General features: G+C 58.7%; 1 protein-coding gene and 1 long non-coding RNA gene across 3 annotated transcripts in view; one reads left to right on the forward strand and one right to left on the reverse strand.

Moving 5' to 3' along the window:
- Nucleotides 1–3,509, forward strand: Znf579 (zinc finger protein 579). Of its 2 annotated transcripts, none has more exons than XM_071604426.1 (2): nucleotides 1–104; nucleotides 1,440–3,509. In XM_071604426.1, exon 2 carries the CDS (start codon nucleotides 1,442–1,444, stop codon nucleotides 3,104–3,106), a length of 1,665 nt encoding a protein of 554 aa, XP_071460527.1. In that variant the 5' UTR covers nucleotides 1–104; nucleotides 1,440–1,441; the 3' UTR covers nucleotides 3,107–3,509. The 2 variants fall into 2 exon arrangements, with proteins under 2 accessions (XP_071460527.1, XP_071460526.1); XM_071604425.1 differs by having other exon boundaries at nucleotides 3–104; nucleotides 1,397–3,509.
- LOC139702688 (uncharacterized) overlaps nucleotides 454–18,827 on the reverse strand; it is a 28,142-nt gene continuing 9,768 nt past the window's right edge. Inside the window, exons 2-3 of the long non-coding RNA XR_011705255.1 lie at nucleotides 619–684; nucleotides 454–527 (exon numbers count right to left, since the gene is read on the reverse strand). This is a non-coding gene — a long non-coding RNA (uncharacterized lncRNA). The remainder of the gene's footprint in view (nucleotides 528–618; nucleotides 685–18,827) is intronic.

Below are 18,827 nucleotides of genomic sequence, written 5' to 3' on the forward strand. Positions count from 1 at the left end.
CCTCCTCCTCCACCCCCCACCACGCTCGGCCCCCTCCCTCCCCGCCACCACCGTCCGCGTTCGGCCGGCCGCGGGGAAGGAAGAAAGGAGCGAAGGAGGCGGAGGTAAGACCCGGCGCCCAGCAGCCAGAGCAAGCCCCAGGCCCCGGGCTGAGAAACCCGCAAGGCCGCCACCCGCCGCCCAATTCTGCAGATCATGCTTGCGGGGAGCCGCAGGCTGGGCCCTGAGCGGATCGCCCCCTCCGGGACCTAGGGCCCGTGTCGCGGCAGCCTCCGCCCCCCGGACCCGTCGACCGGTCCAGGGTCGGGCCCTCAGCCTCCTCCTCCCTGGGGATCTCCAGCATCCAGGCTCCCAGACCCCTCCTCCCCTTGCTCTCGAGCCCGACCCCCTCCCCCAACCCCCTCCTCCACCTGGATCCCGGAACTCTGTGTCCTACCTACCAGGCGGTTAGACCCCCCATCCCATCCAGTCCACACCCAGAAGTCCAGACCCCAGGTCCTTCCTCCCCCAGACCCAGAAGTCCAGACCTCAGCTTCAGACCCAGGGTCCAGGCCCAGCCTCCTCCTTCAGACCCCGGGGTCCAGGCCCAGCCTCCTCCTTCAGACCCAGGGTCCAGACCTCAGCTTCAGACCCAGGGGTCCAGGCCCAGCCTCCTCCTTCAGACCCAGGGGTCCAGATTACAGCCTCCTCCCTCAGACCCAGGGTCCAGACCCCAACCCCCTCCCCCAGACCCAGGGTCCAGCCCCCAGCCTCCTCCCTCAGACCCAGGGTCCAGACCCCAACCCCCTCCCCCAGACCCAGGGTCCAGCCCCCAGCCTCCTCCCTCAGATTCAGGGGTCCAGCCCCAGCCCTCTGCCCTCAGACTGGGAGTCTGAGCTCTCCAATTCCCTGGCGTCTGCAAGCCCCTGCCTCTGGGTGCAGACACTCCATTTCCTGGGCCTCAAGACTTGAAATCCCACCCCCTCCATTTTGGCCCCTTGGGGGCTAGTTTCTGGCCTCTCCCCAAAATCCCACCGTAGGGCCCTTGAGCAAAAGCAGCTGGCTGACTCTCTGTCTCCTCTCCTGTCTCCCGTTGTCCCTTCGGTCCCTGCCTCGACCCTCCCACTGGCCTGGTCTGCTTGCACTTTCTGCCCCTGGGTCTCTAAACCTCTCCCTTTCCCTTTCCCTTTCCCTCTCCTGGATGCTCTCTCCATTTGTGCTTCTTTGCTCCTCTTGTTTCTGATTTTCCTGTCTCTGTCCCATCTCTGCTTCTGATCTGGGTCTGTCTGCCCATCTCTCACCTCTGCCCACCTTCCTGCCTTCCTCCTCCGTCCCTCCCGTCTCCCTGGGTGAGCGCTGACCCGCTGTCCCGCCTTTGCCTGTCTCTGTGGCTGCCCCTCTCTGCCACACCCCACAGACCTCCCTTCACCTCTGCCCGCCTCTCCCCTTTTTCCCCACAGACATGGATCCGCAGCCCCCTCCACCTGCCCAGGGCAGCCCACCACACCGTGGCCGGGGCCGGGGCCGAGGCCGGGGCCGGGGCCGGGGTCGTGGTCGTGGCAGGGGAGGCGCTGGAGCCCCTCGGGCGCCCCTGCCCTGCCCCACATGTGGCCGCCTCTTCCGCTTCCCTTACTACCTCTCCCGGCACCGGCTGAGCCACTCAGGCCTCCGTCCCCACGCCTGTCCCCTGTGCCCGAAGGCCTTCCGCAGGCCTGCCCATCTCTCCCGCCACCTGCGAGGCCACGGGCCCCAGCCCCCGCTGCGCTGCGCCGCCTGCCCTCGCACCTTCCCGGAGCCCGCCCAGCTCAGGCGCCACCTGGCCCAGGAGCACGCGGGCGGCGAGGTTGAGCTGGCCATGGAGAGGGCAGCCAAGGAGGCGGCCGAGTCCAGCTGGAGCCCTCAGGAGGAGGGCGCGGAGCAGCCAGCCACTGCAGTGGCCGGGGCCGCGGAGGAGGAGACAGCGTGGCCGGAGTCGTGGCCTGCCGGGGATCCAGCCCCACTGGCCGCCCCCGAGAGCGTCGAGCCCCGGGAGGCGGAGGCGGAGGAGGCCGAGGCTGGGGCAGCCGAGCTGAGAGCCGAGTTGGCGCTGGCGGCCGGGCGGCAGGAGGAGAAGCAGGTCCTGCTCCAGGCCGACTGGACGCTGCTGTGCCTCCGCTGCCGCGAAGCCTTTGCCACCAAGGGCGAGCTCAAAGCGCACCCGTGTCTGCGCCCCGAGGGCGAACAGGAGGGTGAAGGGGGGCCCCCGCCACGCCCCAAGCGACACCAGTGCTCCATCTGCCTCAAGGCCTTCGCCAGGCCCTGGTCCCTGTCGCGCCACCGGCTGGTCCACTCCACGGACCGCCCTTTTGTGTGCCCAGACTGCGGCCTAGCCTTCCGCCTCGCCTCCTACCTCCGCCAGCACCGCCGCGTCCACGGAGCGCTCAGCCTGCTGGCCCCGCTGCCCGGGGCGGGCAAGAAGGACGACAAGGCCTCAGGTGGACGGAACTCAGGGAAAGGGCCCGAGGGGGGCGACGGGGCCGAGTGCGGGGGTGCCCCCGAAGGGGGAGAAGGCGGGCAGAACGGAGGAGACACCGCCCCAGCCCGGCCCCCAGCGGGGGAGCCCCGCTTCTGGTGTCCCGAGTGCGGCAAAGGTTTCCGACGCCGGGCACACCTGCGGCAGCACGGTGTGACCCACTCGGGGGCGCGCCCCTTCCAGTGCGTGCGTTGCCAGCGGGAGTTCAAGCGGCTGGCGGACCTGGCCCGCCACGCGCAGGTCCACGCTGGCGGCCCGGCCCCGCACCCGTGCCCCCGCTGCCCACGGCGCTTCTCGCGAGCCTACAGCCTCCTTCGCCACCAGCGCTGCCACCGCGCAGAGCTGGAGAGGGCGGCAGCGCTGCAGGCGCTCCAGGCCCAGGCCGCGCCTTCGCCCCAGCCACCTGAGCAGGATGCGGAAGGGCTCCCTCTGCCCCTCTCACACATCAAGGAAGAGCCACCCTCCCCCGGGACCCCACCCCGGTCCCCTCCCGCTCCCCCCGTCTTCCTCAGCGCCTCCTGTTTCGACAGCCAAGACCACTCGGCCTTTGAGATGGAGGAAGAAGAGGTAGACAGCAAAGCGCATCTGCGCGGCCTGGGGGGCCTGGCCTCCTGACCCTCGTACCCACCCTCCGCCCCTCCGTTCGAGCTCTGGGTTCGCAGTATGGAGGAGGGAAGTTGAAGGAGAGGCACCTCCTGTCTACCCTGCCCCAAGCCCTTGACACTAAGGAGAGGAGGCCCTGGGCCACCCACCGTCCCCATTGCCCATCCCTAGACCCCTGATGCCGGTTAGGAACCGATCGCCCCGACCCATGTCTTAAGGCAGAACGACTTGGAAAAGGAGGCGGAGGACATTTGGCCAGAGGGACTCAGACTGGTGGGTTTGCCCCAGCCTGCCTGTTCCCTGTGACATACACTGGACACCATCACCTCTTTGGAACTGCCAGACCCTGGGGGTTTCCAGTGATCAAAGGTCTGTCCCTGTTCCTCTGTCTGTGAATAAATGTGAGTTCGTGAAACCCAGGAGTGAGGCTGTGTGTGCAGGTGGGGGTGGGGTGTGCTTGGGTTCTGAGCAGGAGAGACCCTGTGCCCAAGCACCTTGGCCTGAGAAGAAGCAGGGGTGCAGCACCATGGACCACCAATATGGTAGCCCTGTGGGTCCTTGCACTCCTCTTGCAGCCAAGCTTGCCCTACGTTTCCTCTGCGCCAGACCCGTGCTGAGCCCGGCAGGAACTGAGGAGGAAGGAGCTAAGTCCCCTTCTTTGAAGAGCTGGAGTCCCAGGGCTGCTCTGCCCACTAGACTTTTTTGTGGTGCTGGAATGTTCTAGACCTTTGCTGTCCAATAGGGTGTCTAGTAATGGGTACTATTTTAGTTAAATTTAGAATAAGTAAGTTTAATTCAAATGAAATATAATTAAAAGTTCAGTTCCTCACCAAATATAGCTGGTGGCTGCCATATTGTACAGCACAGATCTAGAATATCCCATCATTGTGAAGAGTTGTAGCGGACAGCACTGCTCTAGGTAATCCGTATGCATCATGGTGTCGGTATTGATGAGGTCCGCTGAAGGTCACTGTGGAGGGCACTGGAAGGTGGGGCCTCTCTGGGGAGGTGGTGGTTGGCCTGAATTAAGATGGAAGGAACCAGATGTGAGAAGGCACTGTCTGGAAGGAGCCGGGCGCGGAGGGACAGCCAGGGCCAGGCTGTGAGGCGGGCAGGTTTGACATGTTGAAGAAAATACTCTCAGGGGTGGGTGGGATGTTTAGAATTGACTCAGGTATTAGACCCTGGAGTGGAGGGGAGGGTACCTGCCAGTCAGCCTTCTGCTGGCATCCTGCCCCTCCCCCTTCCAAGGCTGTCTCGAGCCCTGGGCAAATGATAGCAGCATCACTACTTTAGGTGTCTTCCTACCTGCAAGAAAAGGCCAGACTGTCCCCACTGTCCAGGGGGACTAACTGAGGTTCTGCAGGGAAGCTGGTTTCCCTGGTGAGCCCTAGAACAGCTGGCCTGTCGCCCATCTTGGCTAAGCCTCAGAGCAGGGTCTGTTGATCACCACTGTGTGGGAGCCAGTGGTTGGCATTAGCATTCAGTGTTGGGTGAGACCACCTGGGTGCCTGTCTCTGTGGGCCTGACAGTTCAGCTCAGGACAGTGGTGATAATCAGGCACAAATAAATTAGGGTAATCAAACAAGGCTGGTTCCCTAGAGAACCAGGTCTTCGAGAGTTGTCTCTACCCCTCAGTGCTGGAGAAATGGAGGGATTTGTTACATCAAATCCACTCCCTCCTTGGAACCTCCTGGGCTCCCAGTCACCATATGTCAATGCAGGCCACTGTTTAGTGACTACCTTCTGAGGCTAGCCCCGTGGTCAGCACAAAGTCAGGGGAAGAGATCATAGGTCACTTTCAGAAGGGACAAGTTGAGGCTTGAGGCAAATGTCATCTGTACTGCTTCAGTCATGCCGACGGCAAGGGACCCTTGCATTAAATGGGCTACTTGGTGGAAAGGGCTGGACACGATGCCCGGCACGTGCAGGAAGAGCTGTTGGCTTCCTCGTGACCCTTCCAGGTGGATGTGAACCATGGGGGCCCCAGGACATTTGCGACCTCCCCACTTGCCAGAGATGGTGACTGCCCGGGAAGGCCCTTGCCCAGACCTCACAGCTGTGAGGATTCAAACCCAGGTCCACGAAACCCTCCGCATCGGCTCCCACACAACCCCACTCAGGTCCCATTTCGTCCCTTCCTGGCCCTGAGGGCCCACTCCTGCTCTCTGGTGGGCCCACCTTCCCCTCAAACACTGCCCCCAGAGAGGAACACGCCCAGAGCAAACCACGTAGCTCGGGGAGAAAAGGACCAAGAAGGAGTCCAGCTCCCCCATGCAGGTGGGAACCTGGACCCAGAACCCTGGGACAGACCAGCAAGTGGCAAAGCCACGGCTGAGCACACAGAGGTCCCAGCAGTGGCGCTTGGGCCCTTCGGAGCCTGTGCTCTGAGCCCTGTCACCCAGCATGTTCACTCGGGACCTCGGCACGTTGGCTGGTGAAGTCCGGGCACGCGTCTTGTGGGCCGCAGAAGTGGGCTCACTTACCCCTCACGACGGCGGGGGGACAGGGCGCCGGGGAGGGCTCTGTCCTTTCATACACGTCTCTGCTTTGTCTCTTGAACAGCTTAATGCAATGTCACTTCCAGGCCTCAGAATTCACCCACTTCACGTTTCACTCACTGATTTTTAATAAATTTAACCAGTGCCACAATCCAGTTTTAGAGCATATTGACACCCCCCAAACAGCTCTCCGCCCATGGAAGTCCCTCTCGCCCCACCTCTACCCAGCAGCCCCGACCCACTGTCCCTCAACTTTGCCTACTCTGGACATCTGAGACAGTGGATTTGTAGATGGTGGCTTGGCGCCTGCTCTTTGACCCAGCACAACGCCTCCAAGGCCCTTCCAGGGTGTGAATTTCAGACCTTCATCCCTTCCTCCGGCTCAGTCATGTTCTGTGTGCCGACAGACCATGCCGTTGACCCTCCTCGGCCAGCGGGTGTGGGGCTGTTTCTGCTCCTGGGCTGCGGAGGAGCACTGCTCTAAACATGTGCGGACACGTCTGTGTGTGGACGCTTACTTTCATTTCTCTTGGGCAGAATCACGAGGCTGAATGAGAAGTCCGCAGTTTACCTTTCGAGAAAGTGCCAGGTTGCTCTCCAAAGTGACTGTACTATCTACAGCCTCCCTGGTGATCGTGGGGGTTTCCCACAGGGACCATTTCCTGAGAAGGAAACTCGGGAACAGAGACGCGAACTGGCTTAGCCAAGGCAGGAAGCAGCAAGGCCAGTGGGACCCTGGGCGCTGCAGCTCCAGACCCTTACACAAGGATTCATCCCCATCCTGCCCACTCATCACTCTCCCAAAGTCTTTATTGAGCCCCTACTGTGTGCTGGGCACCAGCCTAGGTGCTGCTTATCCTTCAGTTAATGAAACACAAATACCTCCTTCTCTGGGGCTTCCATTCTAGGGGGAGGAGAGGGTCAGTGGTGGGCAGTGGCCACACCTGTGATCCCTGCAAATCGGGAGGCTGAGGCAAGAGAATCACAAATTCAAGGCCAGCCTCAGCATCTTAGCCAGGCTCTGTCTCAAAAAAAAAAAAAAAAAAGTGGCTAGAAATGTGGCTCAGTAGTGGAGCACCCCCAGGTGCAATCCCAGTACCAAAAAAGAAAAAGAGGGAAAAAGGAAAGAAGACAGCGATCAAGTAAATGATACAGCGTCTTAGTAGGGGCTAGATGCAATGGGGAAAGATGATGCAGGCCAGGGGCACAGGAATCACAGGCCGTGGAAGCAGGAGCCGGAGGACAGAGCCATGGGAAATGAGGATGTGTCCCCAGGGAGTGCATAGCTGGGGCAAACTTCTGAGGAAGAGTCAGACTGGCTGCTCACGGGGCACAGAGGCCAGTGTGAAGGGACGGAGAAGGAGAGTGTGAGGAGGGGGGCAGGGGCCGCAGGGGCAGCAGATCAGGTAGGGGCTCAGAAGGACCGTCTTCCACTCAAAGTGAGGTGAGGAACATCAGAGAGGTTCACCCAGACGCTGGAAGGATTTGACTTTCTTTTTGTCATGTCACTGTGAGACCATAAAAATTGAAAATAGAAAACAATCATATACTAACCCCCAGAGTCTAAAATTAGCATTTTATTATATTTTCTATTTAATGAATCTGTCTATGCATCCATTCACCTATCCATCATGCATTCATCTATCCATCATGCATTCATCTATCCATCATCCATCCACTCATCTACTATCATCCATCATCCATCTTTCCATCTACCATCATCCATCCATCCATCATTCATCCATCACTCATCCATCCATCCATCATCCATTCATCCATCTACCCATCATCCATCCATCATCCATCTATCCATCATTCCTCCATCATCCATCATCCATCCTTCCATCTACCATCATCCATCCATCCATCCATCATCCATTCATCCATCTATCCACCATGCATCTATATCCATCTATCATCCACCTTTCCATGTATCCATCATCCATCCATCCATCATCTATCAATCCATCCATCCATCATCCATCCATCCATCCATCATCCATTCATCATCCATCCTTCCATCTACTATCATCCATCCATCCATCCATCATCAATTCATCTATCTACCCATCATGCATCTATCATCCATCCATCATCCATCCTTTCATCTACCCATGCATCAATTCATCATCCACCCATCTATTCATCCATCCATCATATTTTTTTACTCAGTAAACTTTATTTTTCAGAGAAGTGTTAGGTTCACATCAAAACTGAACAGAAGTGACAGGATTCTCATGCATCCTTAAAAATTTATTTTTCTTTTGTTGTAGATGGACACAATACCTTTATTTCATTTTTAAATTTTTTAATGCAGTGCTGAAGATCAAACCCAGTGCCTCATGTGTGCTAGGCAAGCACTAAGCCCCAACCCCCACCTCCGTATACATCCCTTTAAAAAGAAATCATTTCAAAGCAGTTTGCAAGTATCAATTCACTCCAAACATTTGAACATGCACATAATAACAAGATATCGGATACCTGAGCTTCTTGTCCTCAGCACATTTTAAATACAGCCAGCCATGGTGGTGCACAGCTGGAACCCCAGTGACTTGGGAGGCTGAGGCAGGAGAATTGCAAGTTCAAGGACAGCCTGGGCAACTTAGTGAGACCCTGTCTCAAAGTAAAAAAATAAAAAGGGCTGGGGATTCAGCTCAATGGTAAAACATCGCTGGCTTCAATCCCTAGTACCACAAAAATAAATACAGAAAAATTACATTTAATGAATTTTTATGAATGCAATTTATAGCACAAATTCCTCTCCTGACTTAATAGATTCTGCCTTCTGCTTGAATGATGGTTGTGAGCTGGACAGAGGTACTCATAAGCCTGGTTTTCCTTTTTAATAACCTTTTTTAAAAAAATCTTAGAAACTTTGAGATTTATAGAGAATTTGCAGTGATTCTAGATTCCCTTTGACCCCTCAACCAAATATCATCATCTGCCATTACCGGCCCTAGTATATCTGTCAAGATCAAGAACCTGGGGCTAGGGTTGTGGCTCAATGGGAGAGCACCTGCCTGGCATGTGTGAGGCACTGGGTGCGATCCTCAGCACCACATAAAAATGAATAAATAAGATAAAGGTATGTGTCCATCGACAACTAAAAATAAATAAGTAAATATAAAAATAAAGAATCCAAGAGGGGCTGGGGTGGTGGCTCAGTGGTAGAGTCCTCGCCTAGCACACAGGAGGCACTGGGTTCGATCCTCAGCACCACATAAAAAAAAAGTGAAATAAAGGACTTGGAAAATGAAAGAGAGAGAGGGGGGGGAGGGGGGAGAGAGGGGGGAGGGGAGAGAGGGGAGGGGGGGAGAGAGGGGGGAGGGGGGGAGAGAGGGGGGAGGGGGGGAGAGAGGGGGGAGGGGGGGAGAGAGGGGGGAGGGGGGGAGAGAGAGAGAGAGAGAGAGAGAGAGAGGAAGGCGGGCACATTACTATTAAGGAAACGACCCTCTATTGGGATGTCACAAATGTCCCTCAGTGGCCCAGGATGCCACCCAGGAAGTCACATGGCTTCCCCACTGGGCCCCTCCATCTCCTGTGGGCTTGGGTGCTGGGCATCACACCCAGGGCCTCAAGCTGAGCCTGCTCTGTCCCCAGCTGACCAGGGATGGCCTGGGTGGTTTTGAGGAGCCTTGGGGGGAAGAGTCTCAAAGGCCCTTGTCACCGAGTCCACCACCGCCAGGCAGGCCAGGAGTTGCCCACGTGACTTGTCGCCCCTGACCGGGCCACTGGAGGGGCTCTGCATCGCGAAGTCCGCCTCTCTCGGAAGGCTTCAGCTGACCTTCTGGAGGAGGAGCTATCTAGGAAATTCTTTCGTGTGTGTCGGAAATCGAGCCCGGGGTGCTCTACCACGAGCCACATCCCCAGCCGGGTTTGCAAGAGGCAGAGGTTGGCCTCGAACCTTCGGTGCTCCTGATCAGTCTCTGGGGTCACCGGGAGGCGGCATGCCCCCTCCTCCCGGGTCTGTGCTGGGCCATCCCTTCGCAGGGGCGTGGCCGGCTGGGGGTGTCTGTGCTTTGCTGGCCGTCCGGTCCCACCTGTGTTCGCCCCAGCTGCTAACCGGAACAGCTTGGAGCCAGGAAGCAGGAGCTGGTCCCCAGAGAAGGGAGATGTGGCCTCGGCTGGGCTGGAGGAGGGGCCGGGTGCGGGTGGACGGAGCGAGAGCCGAGCCGGGTACCCCACTTTCCACGTGCGGCCCTGCACCCGGGGGACCGGCAGGCCTTCCTGCGGAATGCGCCCCCGGCCCCGCCCAGTCCCTGCGCTTATCTCGCCACGCCCAGCCCGTGCCGGGCAGACCCCGCTCCGTAAATATTTGCTGCGGGTCAGAGGCGCCTCCCGCCTGCCCAGCGCCCGCCGCCCGCTCCCTCCGCGGGGCCTTTGCGGAAGGAGAGAAGGGGGCGTGGTGGACGGGGGCTGGAAGCCAGGGAGAGGGCAGCAGCCCACCAGGCCACGGGACACGGGGTGGTCAGGGAGAGAGGGAGGAGAGGGCGGAGGAGCTGGGCTGCCTGGACTTCCAGGACCCGGTCATCGGGTCGGCCCGCGGCTAATCTAAGGTCCTGCCCACTGGCCGTGCCAGGCGCTCCCGCTGTTTCTACCTTGGGTGTTCTCCGCGGCTCTGTGGGCTCCTGGCACAGCGCCTCCCTTGTGTCCGCCTTGGCCAAGCCGTTCTCTTGGCCTGGAGCGACTCCGGCCCTTCCTTTCTGTTCTCCCTGTAGATTCCCTGCAGGAAGCCTTGTGTGCCCCTCTCCTACACCCCACCTCCCTCTGGATCCAAGGCGACCCCGGGGTCCTTGCTCTCAGTTATTCCATCTGATGCTTTCCTAGGCACAGCTGTGGAGGGATGTTGCAGGTGGATTTAAGGTTCCTAATCAGCTGACTTCAGGGTAGGCAGATGATGGCCCTCGGTGGGCCTGGCCTAATCGGAGGAACCCTTAAAAGGAACAAGGCTCTTCCTGAAGCCAAGGGGATCCCACTCAGGGGAGGTTCTCCTTGCGGCCTTGAAGGTGGAAGTCACCCGACGGCCAGGAACACAGGCAGCCTCCTCAAGCCAAAGGCAGGTCGTGGCCCCAGCCGGCAAGGGACAGGGTGGCAGGAACCCGAAACCTCTGTGCCCCCACCAGGGGAACTGAGTCACAGCCCCGCCCAGGGGCACCTCGATTCCAGACTTGTGAGACCTGGAGCAGAGAGCCCCACCAGGCCTCCGGACACCTGGTCCACAACCGCAGGCTGCCGCACAGACAGTGAACGCAAGCCCACTGTGTCTCTCCTGGCGATGGCCCCTGAGGCCAGGCAGCGCGTCTCTGTCTCTCCCTCCCACTCCCCGCCTCCAAAGACCGCACACACAGAGCCCTCTCACTGCACCCTGAGCCCCATCAGGGCTGGTGCGACCCACATGACTTCCCCTCCTGGATGCCACGTGGACAGGCCTGGGAGGGGTCTGCACGGCAGCCTCCCTCTCCAAGCTGCACTTTGGAGACGGGGCACTAAGCGGGCCCACATGTGGACCTGGAGGGAGGGGATTCTTCTTGATTGCCGGAGTCTCTGCACCTGTTTGTTTCCCAGGGCTGTTGTGACCTGGTCCCATAAACCCGGGGCTTAAAACAACATGAATAAACTATCTCCCGGTCCTGGAGGATGGGGGAGATCAAGGGCCCTCCCGGCCTTGCCCCAGGCCTTGGCACCCGTTGGCGCTCTACCCGCGTTGTACCACTGACTCCATGTGGCCTTCCTTGGGGACACCTGCCACAGGCGATTGGGAGCCCCTCCACTCCAGCACGACTGGACCGTGGGCCGCATTTTGAGGTGCTGAGGATTGGACTTCAGTGTGTCTTACCTCCGGCTGCATGTGCAGTGTGCGGGTGCCGACCTCAGCTGGCCTCCATGTCTGGCACGCAGTAGGTGCTCAGGAAAAGCACTGCTAGTTCACCTGAATTAGTTATCTGGCCTCTTTCCTTGTCTGTCTGAAACCACTTTCTTCGCCGTTTTCTTCCCATTTGTCATGGGGTCTAGTTGACTCAGGGGTGGTCGACCGCCACCCCCCTGGAACGCCAGCACCACATCCTCAGTGCACACTCCCGGTCCCAGCACCACATCCTCAGTGCACACATCAGTGAGCGCAAAGAGGACAGTCCTATCCCACCCCCGTGTTCCCGAGGAGGAATCGGAGGTTCAGAAAGGTCTGGAGACTTGTTCAAGTTCACAAAGGGAGGGAGTAGCAGAGAGGGTCTGGGGGCTCTTGCCTGTTAACATGGGTGCCTGTCCCAATAGGAACAGTGACCACAGCCCAAGCTAGCCCCTGCCTCCTGGGGCACCCTCCCGGTGAATCCCCACCCCTCAAAGGGCCCAGGTTTACGCCTTCTGATAGAAAGATCAGGGAGAGCAAGGGTGTCCTTGTCAGCAGTGGGCGAGGAAGACGCCTCCTGTCTGGCTGGCCATCTCTCCCCACTTTCCTCTCTGAGGAACCAGTTGCTGCGCCCTGGGGAGCCCACCTGGCAGAGCTGCAGGCAGCGCTAGCCAACAGTCCCACCCAGGGGACACTGAGTCCAGCCACAAGCACTGGGTGAGCTGGGTGCAGATCCTCTCCCCAGCCTTCAGCTGAGACCTCAGCCCAGTGACCCCTTGAGGGCAGGTTTGTGAGTCCTTGAAACAGAGGAACTGAGAAAGGGGGGCGCATGGGGTCTGAGCCCAGAGTGTTCTGCACCTGAGCCCTTTTTTACTTTTACTTTTGAGTCAGGGTCTGGCTAAGTTGCCCAGAGGGGCCTTGAATTTGAGACCCTCCTGCCTCAGGCTCCTGAGAAGCTGGGATCACAGGGTTCGCTGTGGAGCCTGGTGTGGTGCTGCTCGGAGTCCCTGAGGACTGCTCTCCAGAGTTAGAAGCAGATAGGCATCTATTAACACCGAGTTTCCCTGTCGGCCGGTGACACATGTGCAAGCATCCCTGTTTCACAGATGGGGAAACCGAGGCACAGGGTGGCGCTGCTGTCTGCTTTGGCTGGGATGTGAAATCACAGTCCAGCCACTACTCGACCGTGGCGGCCAACTTGTTCCATAATGGTGCGTCTGTCGACAGCCCTCTGCCACACTCCACCCTGGGCCCAGTCTTCATGCCGCCCACAGTGATGTCTCGGCCACTGCAGTGCTTGGTCCTTGTCCCCTGCAAGCTGCAGTCTGGCCGGGGGTGGATGGACACCCTCCCTGACCTTCGGCCACTCCTGCCTCTCCATCCCCTGCAGGAGCTTCCAGCCAATGACCCTGCAGCAGGGCCACCTGGAGAGAGAGAGAGGAGACGGACAGACTGTCCCTGCTGCCCTGAACGCCTGGGGAAGGGGTCCTCCTTTCACCCTCGAGACTCGTGGGGAGCTCCTGGAGCTGTTCCCCCCAGGGGCGTCCTCTGTCGCAGGCCGTCAGGAGGACCACACTCCCTCCAGTGGCCCCGCAGCGTCCGGCTCCTGTCCCCCACCACTTCTTTGTTTCCGACAGTTGGATGGGCGTACAGTTCTCCCCTTGGGGACTCAGGCAGCCGTGTGCCTGCAGGGGAGGTGGATGTGCAGGGACACTCACAGGCTCAGTCCTGGTGCCTTCCATCACTCATCCTTTAACAAGCACAGCGCTGCCCCGGGAAGCTGATTCAGAGAGCCTCATTTCTGCAGTTGGCCCCCTACTCCGACCCCACTACACGCGCTAATGTGGATTGAACCCAGGGGCACTCGGCCACCGAGCCTCATCCCCCGCCCTATTTTGTATTTTATTTAGAGACAGGGTCTCACTGAGTTGCTCAGCGCCTGGCCCTTGCTGAGGCTGGATTTGAAATCCTCCTGCCTCAGCCTCCCACGCCGCAGGGATTACAGGCCTGCGCTGCCTGCCGGCTCACATGTTCATTTTGGGAATATGCTCGCGGGGGGCCGGGAGCCCTCAGATTCCCGGTGCTGGCCATTCGTGTCTCCAGCTCCTGCAGCACACATCCCTGTCCCTGCTGGGTAGGACGGTCCTGACAAATAGATAGGAACAGGCGGAACAGCCTGAGTGACTGCCCTGCCGTCGGCTGTGTGAGCACGGAGCTTGTATTTGTGCACAGAGTTTGATCCTGTTTGTTGATGTTCATATTGACAGTGCAGCGGATTGAGCCCAGGGGTGTTTTACCGCTGAGCCACATCCCCAGCCCTTTTTATTTTGAGACAGGGTCTGGCTAAGTTGCTGAGTCTGGCCTTGAACTTGGGACTTGGGACATGGGGGAACTTTAAATGCATGTGGTCAAGTGAAAGAAGCCGGGCAGCGGGGGAGCCTGCCTGACCCCCTACTTGAGCTCTGGAGAAGGAAGAACCACAGAGCCTGTGGGCATCAGGGGTGCCAAGGGTTGGGGCAGGGAGGCGGAGGGCAGAGGGTGTGGAAACCACCCCGAACTGTAAGGGCCGACCCCCCCAGCACACCTCTGTCCAAGCCCACCCTGCACCGGGGTCTCCAGAGTGAACCCTGAGAACCCTGGGCTCTGGAGATGACCTGTCACCGGATTCATAGACCAGAGAAGGGCCGCCCAGATGGAGGTGTTGGTAACAAGGGGGGCCCCCGCAGCGGGGCAGGGAGTCTTCTGGAGATCTCTGTGCAATGCGCTCCCCTTTTCTGTGAACCTAAAACTGCTCTAAGGGATGAAGTCCATTAATTTTTTTTAACGAGGAAAGAAAATTACCAATCAAGAGGAAGATTCGGAGGACCACTACTGGAAAGAGTTGTGTACGGGCGGAGGAGGTCAAAGTTCACAGGACTTGGGTGTCCCAGGTCAGCTTCCCTGGGGCCTCCCCCAGGCCAGGCTGGTGGCTTTGCTGCCATGTCATGCACACGCCATGCCATCCACCCACGGGAGGTTGGCAGGGGGTGGCATGGCCACCGGGTACAGCCGTGGCCACCGTGGGTCTTGGGTGCTGTCACCCATCCCCAGCCTTGCCCCAGCACCCCCTCCGCCCCATGCCCCCCGGTCGGGCCTGGGAGAGCAGGGCATGCCTTGCCCTCCGCTGCAGCTCCAGAACCTGCCCGCTTGCTGCCCGGCAGTGGGCGTGGGGCTCAGCATAACTGAATGGCTCTCCTTGCTCTACCTGGAATCCCAGGAGACTGGGTGGCCTCTCCTGTCCTCGTTTGGCTCTCTCTCCCCCACCCGGGTCCCATCGGGACTGGTGGGAGGCACTCCTGGGCTCCCTCTGCCCCACAACTACAACAGGAGCACCTGTTTCATAACCGCCTGCAGAGCCCCTACACGCACCCGGAGGTGACAGACCGTCTGCTGCCAGCCGCTGCTCGGGGCTCAGCAAGTGCCAGGCCCCAGGAAGTGAGTGGGGAGGCTGAAGGCCACCAGAGAACTCCACAACCTTGACCTACACGTGCCCCTAGCTCCCTAGCTCCCGGCAGCCAGAGGCCAGGGTGTGAAATGCAGGCTGCTCCACTTGACCTGCAGCAGGACACGGGCAGGGGACTTAATCTCTGTGAGTCGCTCTTTCCTCAACTATCAAACACAGCTAAGAATAGTGCCTATCTCCCCAGGGCCGCTGCGAGGCTTAGCACAGGGGCTGGTAAGATGCAGAGTTCAGTAAATACAAGCTAGAATCATTGCTAATCGCAGAGGATTTACGAAGCCATTACGAAGCCACTGCGCTTGGCCTCCGCCGCTCTCCTGACTGCACACTCGCTTCCTGAGACCAGGGAGAGAAGCCAGCTTGCCCTGCGCACTCTGAGTCCTTCTTAGGACTCGGGTGGGGGTGAGATGGGCGCAGCAGGAGATAAGGGGCAGGTGCCGGCTCCAGAGGGCTCCGGTCCTGGGGAGGTTGGACTGCATCCCTAGGGCAGAGGGCTGCGTGGAGGTTACTGTGAGGGGGGGGATGGGTCTGAGGGAGCATTGGAAAGCTGCCTTGGGTGGGGGGTGAGGCACCCCGGGAGAGGCTGGAGGTGGGAAGAGGCTGCCGCAGTGGGCCACGTGGCAGGGACGAGGTCTGGAGAGCGGCCACTGGGGATGGAGACGCCCCTATTCTTGGCCAGTGGTCTCCTTGGTGGATTGCAGTGGGGGCTTCAGTCCCCAATAAATTGGGTGAAAATGATCTCGATGACGCTGACTTCCACCGGGTGCGAGGATTCTCTTGGCTCAGAGCTGTCTGTGAACTTGCAGACAACACCCCTCCGGCAACTCTGAGTCAAGCGGGGAGAGAGGGTCAGGTTTCCTGACAACTTTCCCATCGATGATGGACACAGAGCCTTGCTCCAGCATGCACTTCTGTTTAAAGACACCTTTTAAACACGTTGTGGAGCCCCCGAGTTCACAGCCACAGCACTGCAGCTGGTGCCTGAAGGAGGCTGACCGGACACGGGGCTTCCTGAGCCCTTGAGCGAGAGTGGATGCCTCTCAGCCTACACATGTGGGCCTGGCAACCCCAGTCACCAGCAAAAAGTGCAAAAATGTGGGAATCGCAGCACAACCAGCTCCCGAGGACACCTGCTCGCAGGATGAGCTGAGAGCGAGACCCAGACCAGCACCGGGCTCCCGTCATGTGAGGCTCCATGGCACCCTGCAAAGGCAGTGTGAGCTTTTAGGGTTCCTTCCCCCCTTTATTATTTTTTTTAACTTTTATTATTGACCAATAAAAATTGCTTGCATTTATGGTGGGCAACCTGATGTTTTGAAATATGCACACATCGTGGGGTGGCTAATCACAGGGACCACGACGCACTTTTCATTGGTGCCTCACAATCACACATAACAGTGAGATTCCCTGCTACCCATTTGTACCTCCACACAACCCGGCTCAGAGCAGCCGGGTCTCAGGGCTGAAGAGCCCCAGGTGGCTAGCCGCTGTTAAGGCCGCTGTCACCTGCTTTCTCAGATCCTCCAGGGACTCCATGGACCCAAGATACAGACATCAGTAACGGTGAGCAGCCTGGAGAGCGGAAGGCATTGTCTGGGAGAGCAGCGCAGGCTCGACCCGTTTCCCCGTAGGAGCAATGGCTGCACCACTGCGGGAAAGAGTACAGGGCTGGAGAGACCCCTGTGTCCACCGTCCGAAGAAGGGGTGCCCCCAAGACAGCAGGGCAGCTCTGGGCTCTTGAACAGCTCCGCAGAGGGAACAGGGAACCTTACCAATGTGCTGAGCTGTTGGAGCCAAAGCCAGCCAAGAAGCTCCCACACATGACACTATTTATGTGGCATCTGACAACTAGCAAGGCGACACAGTGATGGGCCAGTACCCACGTAACTCAGAGTTTTTTTAAAAAAACCAGATCATAGCAAGCACTTCACTTGGCCTGGTGTCCCGTCTGGGAGGGAAGGCAAGGATCTGTACAAGAGGGGTCCAGCTCCATTTGGAAAGTCCTGTTTCCTAATCGGGAGGCCGACCTGGCGCTGGTTACATGCTGAGAGGCACCTCGCGGTGGTCATGTCCAAGACATTTTTCTAGGTGGGGAATCGTAACCAGGTTGGGGCTGGGTGCACACTGCTGGCGCTGGAGGCGTTAAGGACTGGGTGTGGCCTGTCTGGGCTTCAGGAAGTAAGAGTTCCTGTGCCACAGGGATGATGAGGGTGGACCTGCAGATGGCCCTGCAGGCCCACGACCCCCCAGCAGGGGCTGGCCTGCAGCGGAGACACAGTGGAGAGCGATCATGATCCCTATCTGGGGCTGAGGTCCGTGTTTTCTCCCGTCTGCATTCAGTGAAAGGGACATCGCATCGCCCTGAAGAGGAAAGAGCACCGGAGGCCGCGCTCTCCTTGCAGAGCCTGGGCGGGCAGCAGGGAGAGGGTGGGAGGCCAAGGTCTGTTTGCTAGTTCACAGCCTCATCTGCTCCAGACAAGGCAAATCAGTGTGCAGTTACGGTTTCTTTTCTGTCTCTTTTGACCCAAGGATGAGATGGGAGGGAGGCTGGGGGGTTAAGTTGTCAACAGTGCAGTCTTTGAGGGTGAATCATCATCATCATCATGATTTGTTATTATTGTTGTTGTTATTATTATTATTTTTGTGGTGGTGGTGGGATGGCAACCAGGGCCTTGTGCATGCTAGGCAAGTGCTCTTCCACTGAGCTGCACCCCCGGCCCTAAACTAATTTTTGTGGGCTCTTTCAGTATGTTTTATTCATTAAATTTGATTGAAAAAAGTGGTATATGATAAATAGTCGGTATCATCCATAAAACACATACCTCGGTTTACTGAGTTTCACATACAATGTGTGCAGCATATACAGTCTCCAACATGATCGCATCGGGTACTTTATTCGAGGCGTGGTGCATCATAGCTATCCAGGGTTTCTCTAACAGTCCAGCTCTGGTGGGAGCGCGAGGGCCGGGTGCCATGGGGAGCAAGCTGAGGCGGGAGGCAGTGGGCATGCTCACTCAGCCAGGAGGAGACAAAGTCAGGGGAGGGTGGCAGGGAGCCCTTGGGAGCTGTGGGTCGCCTGACTGGAGGGGGGAGGCCCGACACCCAGAGGCCAGATTTAAAAAGGGGTGTGCCCTGGGGCCAGGCCTGGAACCTCCCCCAGCCACACCTGCGTGCTGAGGTCACTCGGGGTGACCCCTTGGAGTGGTGGAGTGGGTTGCTAAATGGGGAGGTGCAAAGCTCCCTGGATCATCAGTGAGCCTCTGGGGGAGGGCTGGAGGCCCAAGTGTCCCTCTCCCACTCCTCCCGGGGGCCCAGGTGGCCAGCTCTGCAGACTGACCTTTCGGCTCTAGCACGGCAGCTGCCCCGGGAGCCCAGTAGCCCCAGCTCCAGGGCAGCCGACACAAACCCTGCGTGGGGACCTGGAGTCTGTCCTCAGATGCTGTCCAGGCAGGGACGAGAGCAGCCAGGAGACTCCAAGCCTCCTGTTCCGGCTCTGCCCCTTGCTGGCTGCATCTTTGTGGCCAGTGACTGCTTCTCCAGGGCCCCCTGGAGTCTTACTGGGGGGACTCCGCCAAGTCTTGGATGAGTAAGAAAAAGGGAGCAGGGTCTCGGCCTGGCCTGTTATCAAGAGCGTCAGTCACCACCCTATTGTTCTGCACTTTTCAGCAGCCACACAAGCTCAGGGAAAAACAAACACCACAAAAACTCCCTGAAAGCCGTAGGACAGGACTTCCGAGTAACTCACCCAAGTCAAGGTCTTTGGGGGCAAACTGGGAGAAATCCACCTGACCCGCTGCTGGCTGATTATACAGACCTGCTGTCCGGTGCTGAGGTGTGATCATCATAATCTATGTGCACCTGGTGCCTGGGCACCATTTCTCCTGACAT

The sequence above is a fragment of the Marmota flaviventris genome, chromosome 18 (genome assembly GCF_047511675.1).
Source record: "Marmota flaviventris isolate mMarFla1 chromosome 18, mMarFla1.hap1, whole genome shotgun sequence".
Lineage (NCBI taxonomy): Eukaryota > Metazoa > Chordata > Mammalia > Rodentia > Sciuridae > Marmota > Marmota flaviventris.

Excerpts from the sequence above, each read along its gene's own strand:
- Znf579 (XM_071604426.1), top strand. The coding sequence starts at position 1,442 with ATGGATCCGCAGCCCCCTCCACCTGCCCAGGGCAGCCCACCACACCGT.